Source organism: Lutzomyia longipalpis, chromosome 2, assembly GCF_024334085.1.
Source record: "Lutzomyia longipalpis isolate SR_M1_2022 chromosome 2, ASM2433408v1".
NCBI classification, from domain to species: domain Eukaryota; kingdom Metazoa; phylum Arthropoda; class Insecta; order Diptera; family Psychodidae; genus Lutzomyia; species Lutzomyia longipalpis.
The window spans coordinates 955,117-970,120 of NC_074708.1; the positions used below are offsets into that span (position 1 = coordinate 955,117).

At 38.2% G+C, this 15,004-nt stretch overlaps 2 protein-coding genes across 11 annotated transcripts in view; both read right to left on the minus strand.

Annotated features, from left to right (window-relative positions):
* LOC129788401 (N-acetylgalactosaminyltransferase 7) overlaps positions 1-15,004 on the minus strand; it is a 783,634-nt gene that overhangs the window by 677,557 nt on the left and 91,073 nt on the right. The gene's annotated exons all lie outside the window — the stretch shown is intronic.
* LOC129788399 (voltage-dependent L-type calcium channel subunit beta-2) overlaps positions 1-15,004 on the minus strand; it is a 66,096-nt gene that overhangs the window by 27,541 nt on the left and 23,551 nt on the right. The window contains exon 1 of one of the 10 annotated variants that reach the window (XM_055824439.1): positions 6,777-7,180. The exons of 6 other annotated variants lie outside the window; for them this stretch is intronic. In XM_055824439.1, coding sequence (XP_055680414.1) covers positions 6,777-6,851 — 75 coding nt within the window. In that variant the 5' untranslated portion in view covers positions 6,852-7,180. Of the gene's footprint in view, positions 1-2,184; positions 2,569-6,776; positions 7,181-15,004 lie in introns of those variants that run through there. 3 more of the 10 variants (XM_055824438.1, XM_055824436.1, XM_055824432.1) reach the window with 3 other exon arrangements.

Below are 15,004 nucleotides of genomic sequence, written 5' to 3' on the forward strand. Positions count from 1 at the left end.
AATCCGGAGGTCATCCCATCATTACCAATAAGGAGTGACCACAATTCCGGCGAAAAATAAAAATTTTTGCCCCAGCCTCCCCTATTTTTCCAGTACTTGGTAATCCTGGGATGACTTACACAATCCGGAGGTCACTCCATCATTACTTATGAGGAGTGACCACAATTCCGGCGAAAAATAAAAATTTTTGCCCCAGCCTCCCCTATTTTTCCAGTACTTGTTAATCCTGGGATGACTTCCACAATCCGGAGGTCACTCCATCATTACTTATGAGGAGTGACCACAAAACTGGCGAAAAATAAAAATTTTTGCCCCAGCCTCCCCTAATTTTCCAGTACTTGGTAATCCTGGGATGACTTCCACAATCCGGAGGTCATCCCATCATTACCAATGAGGAGTGACCACAATTCCGGCGAAAAATAAAAATTTTTGCCCCAGCCTCCCCTATTTTTCCAGTACTTGGTAATCCTGGGATGACTTCCTCAATCCGGAGGTCATCCCATCATTACCAATGAGGAGTGACCACAATTCCGGCGAAAAATAAAAATTTTTGCCCCAGCCTCCCCTAATTTTCCAGTACTTGGTAATCCTGGGATGACTTCCACAATCCGGAGGTCATCCCATCATTACCAATGAGGAGTGACCACAATTCCGGCGAAAAATAAAAATTTTTGCCCCAGCCTCCCCTATTTTTCCAGTACTTGGTAATCCTGGGATGACTTCCTCAATCCGGAGGTCATCCCATCATTACCAATGAGGAGTGACCACAATTCCGGCGAAAAATAAAAATTTTTGCCCCAGCCTCCCCTATTTTTCCAGTACTTGGTAATCCTGGGATGACTTCCTCAATCCGGAGGTCATCCCATCATTACCAATGAGGAGTGACCACAATTCCGGCGAAAAATAAAAATTTTTGCCCCAGCCTCCCCTATTTTTCCAGTACTTGGTAATCCTGGGATGACTTCCTCAATCCGGAGGTCATCCCATCATTACCAATGAGGAGTGACCACAATTCCGGCGAAAAATAAAAATTTTTGCCCCAGCCTCCCCTATTTTTCCAGTACTTGGTAATCCTGGGATGACTTCCTCAATCCGGAGGTCATCCCATCATTACCAATAAGGAGTGACCACAATTCCGGCGAAAAATAAATTTTTTTGCCCCAGCCTCCCCTAATTGTCCAGGACTTGTTAATCCTGGGATGACTTCCACAATCCGGAGGTCACTCCATCATTACCAATGAGGAGTGATCACAAATCCGGCAGAAATACCAACATTTTTCATCAGCATCCCCATCATTGGGATGCAGAATTGTGGCCAAATTGTCATAATCTCGAGGCAGGAAGCACTTATCCGGCAATGTTCATCCCATTCCCGGAACAGGAATGAGGAGAAATAGTGGCCAGGATTGTTCAATCAAGCTTCCTGGACATAGATGGGCGAGGAAGAAATACCCATCTAGCGCTAGAGTTCGAATGTCGCTCGAGTGTCTTCTGCGAGAGAGGGAGAAGACGCAATACGAAAAATGAATGCGTTAGAAGAGATTAAAAAATGCAAGCTTTCAAAGCTCAAAGCTCATCACGACACTATAAGGCCGTGGAGCTTGCGGTATTGAGCTGTGAATTCACCCTTAGGTAGCACAAATAGGAGGAGAGCTTTTATCCTTAGGAAATTGTGTGGGAAAGATTTTGTTGGATATTGCTTTAAATGAGAGAAATGAGACAATTCAGGAGGATTGGAAATCTTTCCTGGAAAGAGGAGGGTGTGATATTTTACAGAAAGGTCATCATCCTTAAGAAAAATTCACTGAATTTCTTCTCTAAAGGTTCTTTGAGCTTTTTATGCCCATTTCACTTTCAAAAGCTCCACATGGGACTCTGCAATACACCAAAGGGTGGATTTTTTGAGACCCTCAGCACGCATAGGACTTTTAGGTCAGCACATCTGCTACGAGAGGTGTACACAGGGTGGGTGGGGGGAGAAAAAATATCAAGGCATTTGGGGATTTCGTGGAAAGTGCGCGATAATGGCAAATGAATTGTCAATGGAGGCGCCTAGTGGTTCATTTCCGATGCGCCGCAATGGGACAAACTTTCTTCCCCCATTTTTTTCTTAAAACTTCTTTTTTCTCATTAATTTTTTTTCAGCCGTGTAGAGGTTGAATTTTCTTTGCACACACCACCTACCTACAAAATAATCAACGAAACTTGCTATTCTGACAAAATGCAACCACCTCACGAGGTCAGATACACCGAAAAAGGGTGAAAAATGTGAAACACCACCACTCTCATCTATCTTGCGCCGTGTATCGCAAGTGATGCTTTCAAATGGGGAACTTTTTTTTCTTCTTCTTATGCTACGACGACCCTTAACATTTTCACCGCACTTTTCTTCCACTACTGCCTGCACCAACCGAAACTAAAGAGATAAAACAAGTCACTTATGGAGGCTACGGAAATTAACAAAAATTCACTGGCTGATGTTTTGTGTATATATATATAATTTCTTTTTTTTTTGTAGTGTGAAATATCTTCTTGACACAGCAATGGGGAAACTTTTACTGGATGTGTTGGAGAGTTTACTTGACGCAGAAAAATATGTGAAATGGGGAGACGCATGCGTCTATCGATCGACGCTATCGTCATTTGAACCAACCAAAAGACGGACGTCGCAGTCAGTGTCGACACGCGAGGAAATTGGCCCCTCACTTCATCCTAAAAAGCCACTCTTCTTTCATACTAGTATAATGCTATGAGTACAGAGAGAGGGTCCCCCCTCATTGCTTTTATCATTGAGTATTTTCCAATATACAATGTGTCCGACACTTTTCCCACGCACGCCGCATTTTCCTCACTAATTATTCATTCATAGACACCACACACACATCGCGAGCGCATATTCCATCTCCTTGATGGGATTCAACCCCCAAAAAAAATATTTTTGGATATTCTTCCGCGCCCCATGGCCATTTGCCACCCAATTGCACCCCTGTGGTTGAAATTTTTCTCCTCTCTCTATGACAAATCTCCGAGACATTTGGGGAATACTATCCAAATTATACACACCATGTCATTTCAGAGCTGACAATTGAATTATGCGATCGTCTTCGCCAAATATCACACTATCTAGCTCATTTGGCAATTTTTCTCTTAAGCGATTTGGGGGTGGAGTACCTCCCACAACCACCTCATCCCATCCCCCGCGTGACAATTTTGTAAACACAGAGTTGAGTGCGGCGGTACAATGTAGCTTTTCGACGGATGGATGAATAGGTGGATTCTAAAATTAGGTTTTTTCTCAACAACTTGTGCTCACAAAACATCCGATTTCGACGAGCTAGTAGAGTCTCACTCAATCAATTGGCCACGCATAGGCTTCGCATCATTTGTATTTAATTTTGATTTTTAAATTAACCAACCATTTGGGTGAGATTTGTCATGCAAGAAGAAAGCTCTAAAATGTAATATCATGTAAAAAAAAAAATAAGAATTTCTTGTTAAGAAAATTATGGGATTTCTTAAATGAACCAGCTCAATTTCTTATTATTTTGTCAAAGTGTTTTAATAATTCATGGGTAATATTCACTAGCAGAAATTTATTCAACTACAATTCAGCCTGAGCTAGCCTTAAAACCTTAAAAGCCTGAGTTAAAACATTTAAGTCAGGTCTTAAATGTAAAGATCCACTTAGATCTAGATTTAAAAACTGAAGCCTGGTTCAAGGAAATTTTAGTCTAGCCTAAAGAATATAGGAATAACTTAGAAAACTTAAGTCTAGCCTAAATAATTTAGGCCTTGCCTTCAAAATTTAGGCCTAACTTAAAAAATTAAAGTCTTGTTCAAAAAAAAAAAAATAAATCTGGGCTAAAAAAGACCTAACCTTTTGGGCCTAGTTAAAACATGCTAAAGTCTAGTACACAAAATTAAGCCTATCTTTAAAAAAACATAGAACTAGCTTAAGAAGAACTTAGGCCTAGCCTAACGCAGAACACTTCACCTAGTTAGAAAAAAACCTAGTCTGGTTTAAGAAAGCTTAAGCCGTATTAAATTTGCTAATAAGCAAACTTCATCTTATTTTAGTAATAAGGGTTATTGACGTAGGAAAATCTCTAAACTATACTAAAATTATATCTTATCCACCTCTATGATATACGAGAAAAAACTTGTAAAGTTCCAAAGGTGTACTGGAAAAGGGATCTCAAAGTGGAAGGGAAAAAAGAAAAGTTAAATTCACTTTAAAAAAGTTTCCTCTCAGAGAATAAAATTCGAATGGAAGGAGAAATTTCTATATAGCTAACTGTTCTAGAATAAAAAATATATATTGTTGCGGCGAAGCCAAACAATGCCCTCATAAAAACCCCTAAAATCACAATTTTGGCTTTTTGTGAATCACCCTGTAATTTTTTTTTGCCCCTAAAACTAAAGAAAATGAGGAAAAACCCGCTCCGGGAAATTATTCCCATAATTTCCCACATTTTTTCCACGATTCTGGAATCTGATTCTGGAATCCCCAAAAATTTACATGCCCCTTGGGCAAAAATCACAAATGACGCACCCTTTTGCCTATATTGCGTCATTTGTGTGAAAGAGCTCAACCTGTTCAGACGTGTTTCAATGGAGCGGAAGCGAGAGGGAAAGAAGCCTTTTGGCTATAAAAGGAAGGCGGAGAAGCCCAGAAATTCATTCGCACGGCAGCAGCCTTACAGGAAAGAACAATTTTCCAACAGAAAGCCCAATTGGCAAACAAAAAGGCAGCAAAACTTTCATGAGCTCACAAGAGATCATCGAGAACATTCAGCAAGCTCTGGAAGAAGGAGCAACAGAAGACAACGAGAAGAATCGCCACAGCAGCGAGAAGAATTGCCACAGCAGCGAGAAGAATCGCCACAGCAAGAAAACTTTGATCCAAGCGGCACATCCGCACTTGATCTCACACTCACCGGCAATACAGCCGCCAGGGGAGAATCCTCAAAGCACTCCCCAACATTTGCTTCAGCAGGAAGATCTGGTCAGAGCTACTTCCCAGATTCTGCATCACACTCCGGTGCACGAACAAAATTACCACCGGAGAATTCGTGCAACACAAAATCCACCGAACATCATCGTGCAACTCATTGTGCACGCCCCAGAGCCTCCGCAGAGAGTGACGAGTGGGAAAATCCGCAAAGTCCGCTCAAGGACCCGCGGTACCAAAAGGGATCGTCGAAGATTGGGCCGGCAGTAAGTCTTAGGACTGTGGCTTGGGTGAAAGAACTTCCCCATTCCACCTCTGCTGGTGAAAATCCATCAGGGACACGCACAAAGTCCCCCATTCTTGATCAACGCTCCACAGGGGCAATTGCTAAATCCCCAAACGGGAACAAACATCCCACAAGGGCACCTTTGGAGCCCCCAAAAGCACAGCCAAGGCTGCGAAGTGCCATCGTGAAGAGCATTGTGGGGAATAACAGCCCCAAGCACATTCCCCGTCGGAGTGACGCTCACGCAGACCCAACTATCCGCAAGCGAACCCTTCCGGACATCCGGAAGGTCTGCAAACCTCTCTCAGAGAGTGCTCCCACTCCAGAAGTGGTCGAAGTAGACAGCGAAGTCGAGGGTGCGCGAAACATCATTGCTCCAAAAGTGCGCACCGCGCACATTTCGCGCTTAGACACCCTCGCGAAGGATCTCGGGCTTTCGTCGGAGAGCTCCAGCACCAGCTACCACTCTGATTGTTCTAAGTGCCGCAGGCATCAGAACCCTGCCACCACTGTCGAGGTTGGCATTCAATGCTGCCTCGAGGGGGTTGAATCACTGCATATCACCCCAGTGGACACTGTCACAGTGGGCACTCAGAGTGAGCCCATAAAGTGGCCATACGATTTGGGACTACTAAAGAAGTTGGAGGAAATTCCCGAAGGCGATCGGGATCTCATCACGTGCCAAGAAGCATTGCTCAGAAGTGTGGTAGGGAGGAAATTGAGTCCCATCGGGAATCTTTACGCCATTGCTCCACAAAAGCCTCCCCCACGTGCACGCAGCACATCGAGCACATCAAAGAAGAAGAAGGACGCCGCGGCTGAGGCATCCACAACAGATTCTGCAGCTATCCAGCCCGCCGCAGATCCAGCATCCGGTGACACCGCATAAACGTGAATTCATCCATTGTGCAGCAAGAAGCTGCCCTCCTCTAGAAGGGCAAGAAGCCCGTGCAAAGAATTTATTTCTTGCAGCAAAGAGCTGCTTCCTTTTGTAAGGGCAAGAAGCCCAAAAGAACCCAAACATTATAAGACCCCCGAAGACTGAAATAAAACGCATCATTGAATTTTTACATCAAACCCTAAATCTTTTCACTGGTTCCTCCCATGCAGGGAGTCATGGCAGAGCAGTCAGCACCAGAGCTTTCCGCGGCTTTAAGCCCCGCCGCAACAATATTTAAAATATTTATCCGACTGAATACATATAGCTGAACCCTTTGGATGCCGCGTGCTAACGCATATAGACATTGTGTGAGATTCTTATGGAAAATTGGTGCATTTTATCTGCATATTTGTGATGATTTTTTTTGGAGGATATCCAACGATGATATGGGGGGCTTTCCATTCATCATCATGCCCCAGAATTTTCGCGCAGAAAAAAATCATCATGAGAATAATAAAATTAATGGTGTTCTCGTTTGCGGGATGCAAAATGTCGCTATGAGGTATGGATGATGATGATGAAAATGAGGAAATTGTGGGTTAAGGTCAGTCCATGGGGAATGCATTTCTACACCCTCTCAACTATTCTTTGATGCTTACCCTTCGATTTCGCATAAAAGGCGGCTTGTAGGTGGTGTTGTGCCGCTGAAGATGGCCCCTCTTTACATTTGCCATTTTCTTTCCGGATGCCCGTCTCACATGAATTTCACACAGACCAAGTTAACGCGACTTCCTTCCAACACCCAACAAATTGTCACAACACTCCCATTCGCGATCACACACAGCAGAATTTCCTAAAAAGTTTAAATTTTCCACAATAAAATTGCGATCGTGGAGGGAAGTTCTGCTCAAATTCGGAGGCTTATTTTCACAAATTGAGACAAAAAGCAGAGCACCAGACTCGAGATATAAATAAATCCATCGTGATAGATTCAAAAATCGCACCACCAGGAACTTTCTCTCTTCACATTCGATGCTTTTCCTGCGATCGCAAATGTAAGACTGGGGAGTTTGTGCTAAAGGCACAATCTCATCGACTCACTGAGCTTTTTTTCCTTCTCTGCGGGAAAATCTCGAAAATGCCACTTAAGTTGGTCTAAATTGCTGACTTGGGATTTTCTCGCATTGAAAGCTCTCCTTGATATTAATAGGGGAGATGCTGTGCTGATGAATTTTATACAGTATGGGTATTAATAGAATCTTCTCTGTATACACAGATGAGCTTCTGCCCAAAAGTCTTCTCAGCATATGACTCTTTTTCATCTGATATTTTGTGTATATAGAGTGAGACTAGTGTGAAGAAGATGTCTCCACTTGTGGGAAATCCTCATCATTGGGTGAATGTTTCAAGGAGAAAATTTCCTTCCTTACCCGTGACCTTTGTAAGTGAAAAGGAATTATCCTTGGGATAAATTAATCAATGGCTCAGAATAATCACTTCAATCAAAGTGGATTTGTTGATAAGAAAAGGCTTCATTTTGTTGGGCCAACAGAAATGTACATAGGGAGCTTTTTGCCATCTACAATCAATTCAAATCATTACACTGTGCGGAAATATTTTATTTTGCTCAAGAATATTGTACTCAAATATATTTTTTAATGACTGTTTATACTTACAATGGAGACGCCTGGTTATTGCTAGGAAGCTTTATTTTGTTTTGTAGTTAAAGTTTATGCAAAGAAAAGCGATGCTTGGTATAACCTGGCGCCTCCACTGTGATCAATTTCTTCTTGTTTTTAAAATGATTTTAAAGAATCAATTAATCCTTTTTTAAAAATTCTTTTTGAAATCCTCAGTTGAATAATTTAATAACAAAAAGTTTCGCAAAAAGTTTTCGAGGAAGAAAACAAAACAAAAACACAAGAAAGAAAAAAAATCTCAAAAGCTCACAAACTATTTTAAAATATTTCAATGGTATTTAAGATATGTAATCATTAATTTGGGAATTTTTATTATAATAAATATCCGCGCAAATAATCTGGCGTCAATCAACCGCGCAATATCTTTTAGTTTGAAAATGAATCCACTTGGAAATTATTATCTCGTCAATGATTTATTTATAAACTATAATAATAATATAAAAGTGTTTGGAAGATGCAGAAGAACTATATATATACCAACAAGCACAGCAAATAAATTGGAGTTTGTGTATTTTTTCACTCCTAAATTACGACCATTTCACTTTCATTCATTAAGTTGGTATGAGAGTGAGAGTGATACTCGTATATATAGTTCTTTTTTTTTTTAATCTCTCCAAAGTGACGAGGAGCATTGAGTTTTACAATTTTAGATCATTCCCGAGCAATTTGCGGCTCTTGGCGCGTGTGTTTCATAAGAGAGACGATTGAGGAGTTGGGAAAAAATATTAATAAAAAGCGACATGGCGTACGTGAACAATTACGAAAAGAAGAAGCATCCGCAATGTTGGGTATTAGGGCAGTGTGGGTGGGGGCCCCCAAAGGGAGGACGTTGAAATGCATTTCACATTTTGTTTATTTACATTTCAATTTTATATTGGGCCATTAAAACTTCCTAATTACTTTATGGTGAGGAAGGGGCTTTTTGGAGACAGAGAGAGAGAGAGCTTCTTCCGATCCCCAAACGATCGTACAATTTTGATGGACTTGTGGATGACATTTTTTTTGCCTGAGAAGGAGGATTCACTGACTACATATGTAGCGTAGATACATAGATAGATAGATATGTAGTTGAAAAGGGGGATAATGAAAAAAAATTTATGGAAATGTTTGTGCTTTTTTTCATTTTTGGGATATAATCGCGGAAAAGCCCACGAAATGATCGTGATATTTATAAAAATAACAAACATTTTGTAAGAAGAAGGGGGGGCGCATCACTTAAAGAAGAAGATGTTTTTCATGCGCGCCCCACCAATATATATTCTTGATGACGATAATGTTGATGACAATTCTCCTTCGCATTTGGAGGAATGTAAAGAGAAATATAAAAAGTCTAATTTTAAAGTAAGAAGAGTGACTTGTACGAAGGAATTGAAAAGCAAAAAAAACACACATAGACAGGGAAAATATGTTTAAAAATAACTATCAAAATTCAGACGACGAGTGCGAAGGAAATATAAAATAAGTTAATCATTAAAAAGCAAATAAAGAGGAAAAGAATTGAGCGCGACTTGTGTGTCACTTTTTCTTCCTTCTTCTCCCCACGAGCACCCGTACCAGTGAGAATTTTCATATTGAGAAGAAAATTCTCTAATAAATTTTATGGAAAGTCCAAAAAACTCGACTTTTTCGTCGCATTTCTCTACTTATTTTTATTTTTTCTCTAAAATTATCCACCCACTCACTCGAGGTGTTTTTCCTCCTCATTTTGTATATGCGCGACTTGCATGGAAAAGTTTCATTGACATTTATCTAATGTGTGGTGCATTGCTGGGCACACAATCTCCATTGCTCCTCTTTTTCTCTCACAATTTTTTGCACACAGCTTATATTTTCTTGCAAACTTTTTGCTCTCTGTTATGGCATTTTATCGCACTAAAAGGAGGAACTCTTGATAAAATTGCACGCTCTCAAGCTGTTGGGTAAACGCATTTGATGGTTTGGAATTTCCGAGAGCACGTGTCACTAATAGCGTGCTAAACATGAAAATCCCACTGATATCCACGTGCTGAATGAGGGTGTATCTTTAGAACATTATTTTTATTCATTCTTATGTGTCGCTTGCAGCAAATGTTTTTTATTTTGGTATATATAGTAGGAGATTTGGCCTGAAATTGGAGCATTATGCTACCAAAAGATCTTTCTCACTTTCAACTGTTTGCATTTAAAAATTTTGTGTGACATTTCCTTTTGACACTTGGTGCGATTTTCTGTCAAAATTGACATACTGTCAAAACCAGAAGATATGTCAAAAAGGGTTCTGTCAATATGCCATCTAATTTAATTTAATTTCTTTTCCTTTTAATCCACCAATAAGGATTTCTTGGAAATTTTCTTTGAGATCATCATGTCAAATTTATTCAGCAGCTTGATGAATTTAGAGATAGAACGATAGAGAATCCATATAGTTAGAAGCAACATCTGCCGATATAATTCTTCATTCTCTATGTTGGGATAATTTCTTTCTATATAGCATGAAAGAAGGGGCCACATAAATATGTTTATTGGGGGGAAAAAAGAACCTCTGCAAAATTCACTACAAAAATCACTTTTACCGTTCTATTGTTGCATGCCAATATCGAAAAGCACATATAATTATGCTCCTTTCCGTCAACTTGGACAGTTTTCTTATGGGGCGCACACGGTGCATGTGAATGGTGTGTGTGGGGCATATTGGGTGCAAAGGAAAAAAAATTGTGTGTGGAGATCCCCAGCATTTTGTGCTACCTTTTGGAGTTGCGCGCAAAAGGTCTCACATCTAACGAAAAATGCTCCCAATAATTATATGTTTGTATTTTTGCTTGAGCTCTTTTCGATATATTTTCTCTCTTCTATGGCGTCGTCTTTCGTGTGTGCCTTCCATGGGTAAAATATGCCAACCCTCCGGCACAATCTAACGGTTCCATCATTGCAATTTTCGCGGTGCAATTTTCAGATCCCGCATATACACTTGATTAGTTTCACTTTTTCTCGCGAACTCATTATTCCCGTGCGAGGATGTTCAGGGAATTGCGCCAGAGATGGATCTCTCTTTGGCTCCTGCTTCAGTGCACTGATATTCTGCGGGGAGGGATTATAAATTCCCGGAATTATGTTCTTGTCTTATGAGCAATTACTGATTATTTATTTAAATTTTTTGTCTTATATTGAAATATTTTTTCTATCATAAAATAAAGAAGATTAAGAGTTTAGTCTTTGAAAAAAATCTTTCCACAAGACTATCAAACTAAAAAAGAAAAAAATCCCAAGGGGTGTTTATCTGGATAAAATTATTCGGATCTTCGGAAATATTCGGTTTATTCACTAATATTCGGATGATTCGTCAAGGAAATTCAAATATAGGTCTAAGCCTAAAAACGTTAAATTCAAGCATAAAAACGCTTTAATCAAACCGAAAAGTAGTAAATCGAAGCCGAAGAGTTCTAAATTCAAGACAAAAAGTTGTAAATTCAACCCCAAAAAAAGAATAAATTCAAGCCAATTTGGTTTTCAGTCCCAAAACAGCTCAGATTGAGGAACAAAATTTATTTAAAAAAATTATGAAAGACTAAAAAAATACTAGATTCAAACCGAAAATTAGTAAATTTAAACCAAAAAAGACTAAATTCAAACAAAAAATTCCTAAATATGTTTTTAAATTTTTTTCGATTTTAAGTTTATCGATTTTTAGCAAAAGATGTACATGTGAAATCAAATATTCAATATTATATTAAATAGAAATCAATTCTTATAAATCTGATACCATTTTTAGGTCAATATTAGGCCCTTATTTTTCCATAATTTTCTACATTTAAAGTCTTAATAATTTTAATTATTAGTTTATTTAAAAAGACACTAGGAAGTCAAAATTGGACCCCATTTCCCTAACAAGGAATGGTCAAATAATTTTTCAGATCTTCAAAAATATTCGGATGATTCGCTTAAAAAGCCAAAATATTCGTCAGATAAACACCCCTTGAAAAATCCTCATTAAACCGGAAGAAAAGATTATAAAGCTCCCGAAATGCCAAAAAAAATGGAAGAAAAATTTTTAATTTTAGCTTTTCAAAGCTCCCTTCGTCCAGCCCTTGCAGACATTACGTAATTCCGTGCAGAACATTATCTACTCCCTATGGACAAACATAAACTAAACAAACCCATTATGATTTTTATTTTTTGCATCCCAAAAACTGGGCATTGTCAAAATAAGGCAAATATAAGTTTGCCGCCATTTGGAGGCGCAACACACATTGAATATAATGTACAATTTAATACATAAGTCTCGCAATTATATATATAAAGTTTTTGGCAAAGAGGTATAGAACAAAATAGCGTAAGAATTGGTTGAGTATGGGGTTGAGAGGAGGGTATACAGCAGCAAAAAAAAGGCACACAAAGATCGAAGAGTGAATTTATAAAGGCAAACCACGTTATGGACATATTGCAGTTGGTCGGCAACAGAACGGCAACTTTGTCTTGGCGATATGCCTTTTCTAGCGCCGCGGTTCCTGGAAGTGGAACAAAGAATAAATTGAGGTTCGCGTATGGATGGTAAGAAGATATTAGAGGGAAAAATGTGGGCAAAAACACTATTTTATAAAACGCATATACACGAAAACGGCATTTTTTTTCGTTGCTGTTAAACTCGCTATCCTGGCCCGAAAAAGAGCTGCGGAGGTAACGCCGAATGCACCAACCAAAAGCACGATGTCGTGCAGACCTTGCCGCCAAGCAATAACTTCCAATTTAATTTATGAGTCAAATTGAGGAATTCTCTCTGCAATGAACGGTGAGACTAAACCCTTTTTTTTGCCCTTCTTGATACCACGTAATTATAAGTTCTGTCTTATATCGAATTTTCTCTTATATAGGAATTTCCTGCATACGTTCTTCATCTTTTCCTTTCCACACATGTGCCCACGATATGGTGCCCTTATATAGCTCGTGCAACCCCACAGTTGAGTTGGGAAGAAGAGATTTCTTTTCTTTTTTTTTTCTCTTGGTGGGAATGCGGCGACACACCGAGAAATATCGGTCATTGGGTCATCCAGCGAGAAAAAGGATAAGAAGAATTTTCGATAAAGGGTTTTGGCTGAAACTTGGGCTAAAAGATAAAATTGAGCATATTTTGCACAGAGAGCTATATCACAAAAAAATCAACGGCTTGGCAAAATATTCTCTCAGCATTTTATAAATATTTATTTATATTTCATTTAAGTGAGATTCATATCTCTCATTGCGCCAGCTAAAAAAATGGAAACAATGAGGAATTACACCCACACACACATATGCAATATTTGGACTATTGACAGAGATGTCTGCTGATTAGGAACTTAGATTTTCATGAAACTTATGGAGTTGTGAAAAGTGTTGAGAAATTTCAGTCAAGAACAAAAATTAAGAAATATAATTTTTAGGATTCAAAATATTTAAATGACTGATTTAAAAAAAAAACGTAAGAAGGTAAACGTAAAAGGGTAGACGTAAAAACACTAAAAACATAACGACTTCCGAAAATCGTTAGAAATAAAGATGTTGTAAATAAAACGTTTGAAATTGGGAAATAAATCGATAAGTAAAAAAAGAGACGTTTTTCATTAAGCAAAAGAAAAGAATAATTTTCGTTAGAAAAAAAATTGTAGCTCAAAAAACGTTGTTTGACAATATTTTCAAAATGTTAAGAAAAAGAACGTTCAATGATAGAAAAGAAACGAAAATCTTTTGAAAAGTAGGGATAAAAACGTTTTACTAACGTTTGACAATCAACGTTGGATAAGAATCGTTAATCATTCAGAGTTATACAAAATCGTTAAACGTTCAACGTTAGGAAAGTCTTTAAACGTTAAACGTTAAACGTTAAAAACTTGTTAATCGTCCAACGTTTTAAAAGTCGTTAAAAGTTAGAAAAGAATTTTTAATCATCTAAAGTTTTCTAATTAAAGATTTTTTTCTCTAAAATCGTTAAACGTCCAACATTGGAAAAGAATAGTTAGTCATCCAAAGTTACAAACAATTGTTAAACGTCCACGTTATTCGTTTAACGTTATTCCAAAATTCATTAAACTTCAACGTTAAAAAAGAATTTCGAATCATTTAAAGTTTTGTAATAAAAGATTTTTTTCTAAAATCGTTAAACAATAAACGTTAAAAAGGTAATTTATCATCCAAACTTATAAAAATCGAAAGAATCACAGCTAAAAGGTTAAACGTCCTACGTTAGAAAACTAATTATTAATTTAAAAAGACAAAATTTCTAATCATTAGAATTATAAAGAAACATTTGATATTAAATAAATCAAACATTAGACACGTCGTTATTTTCTTATTCCAATCGTAATAAATTTCATAAAATTCCTCTGGAAATTCTTGAAAATTTGTAAAGCATCAAATAATTCCTATATCGCATTACACAGCACTACTGCTATAGTGGCAGCAAAAAAGTGTAAATGGTCCGAGCTGAATTAATTGTGGTCTCTTGTAATAATCCCGATGTGTTGTTTTTAAAATCCGCGATTTGTTTGCCCTTGAGAGCCAAACATAAGATAACATTTCAGACGGTAATTAAAATACATAGTCTGTGCACAATGGCAAAATGCTCAAGAAGATTTGTGATTGCGCTGTGCTTTTTTTCTTTACACTTAAATTTTTTTTCCATATTTAGAATGGTGTTCTCTCTTTTTGCCCCGAAGACACACCATCATGCTGCGGGCCGCAACTCTATCGAATGTGTTTGCGTGTTCAAATTAATAATGGGTGAAACGGGCAATTAAATTTTTGGGAATGGTTTTCAAACTGCATTTGTATGTATGCTTGAAAAGGGGCACTATTCAATTCAGCACATCAAACTACATACTTATATAACAATTTATACTTAAGATTATTTTCTATGCTTTAATTTCTGCCGGAGTCTCACAGAATACATTCTGTGCTGATTTTTTTTCTCTCCATCGTCGTTCAAGACTCTCTGTGTGTGACTCCATCAAGGAGATTTTGTGCTGCCAAAATCTGCGACAAGAACTGTTTTCGTGAACCCAAAAGTTGTTGTTGTCGTGAAAATATAGCTGCGACTGTGAGAGATCTATCACAGCAGTAATCGTGAGATGGGAGTGAGAAAAAAAATATATTACACTTTTTCATACATATTTTATGGTGGTCATACACATTGAGTTGAGGACCAAAGAAGAAACTGAACACCATCTCTTAAGCGGGAG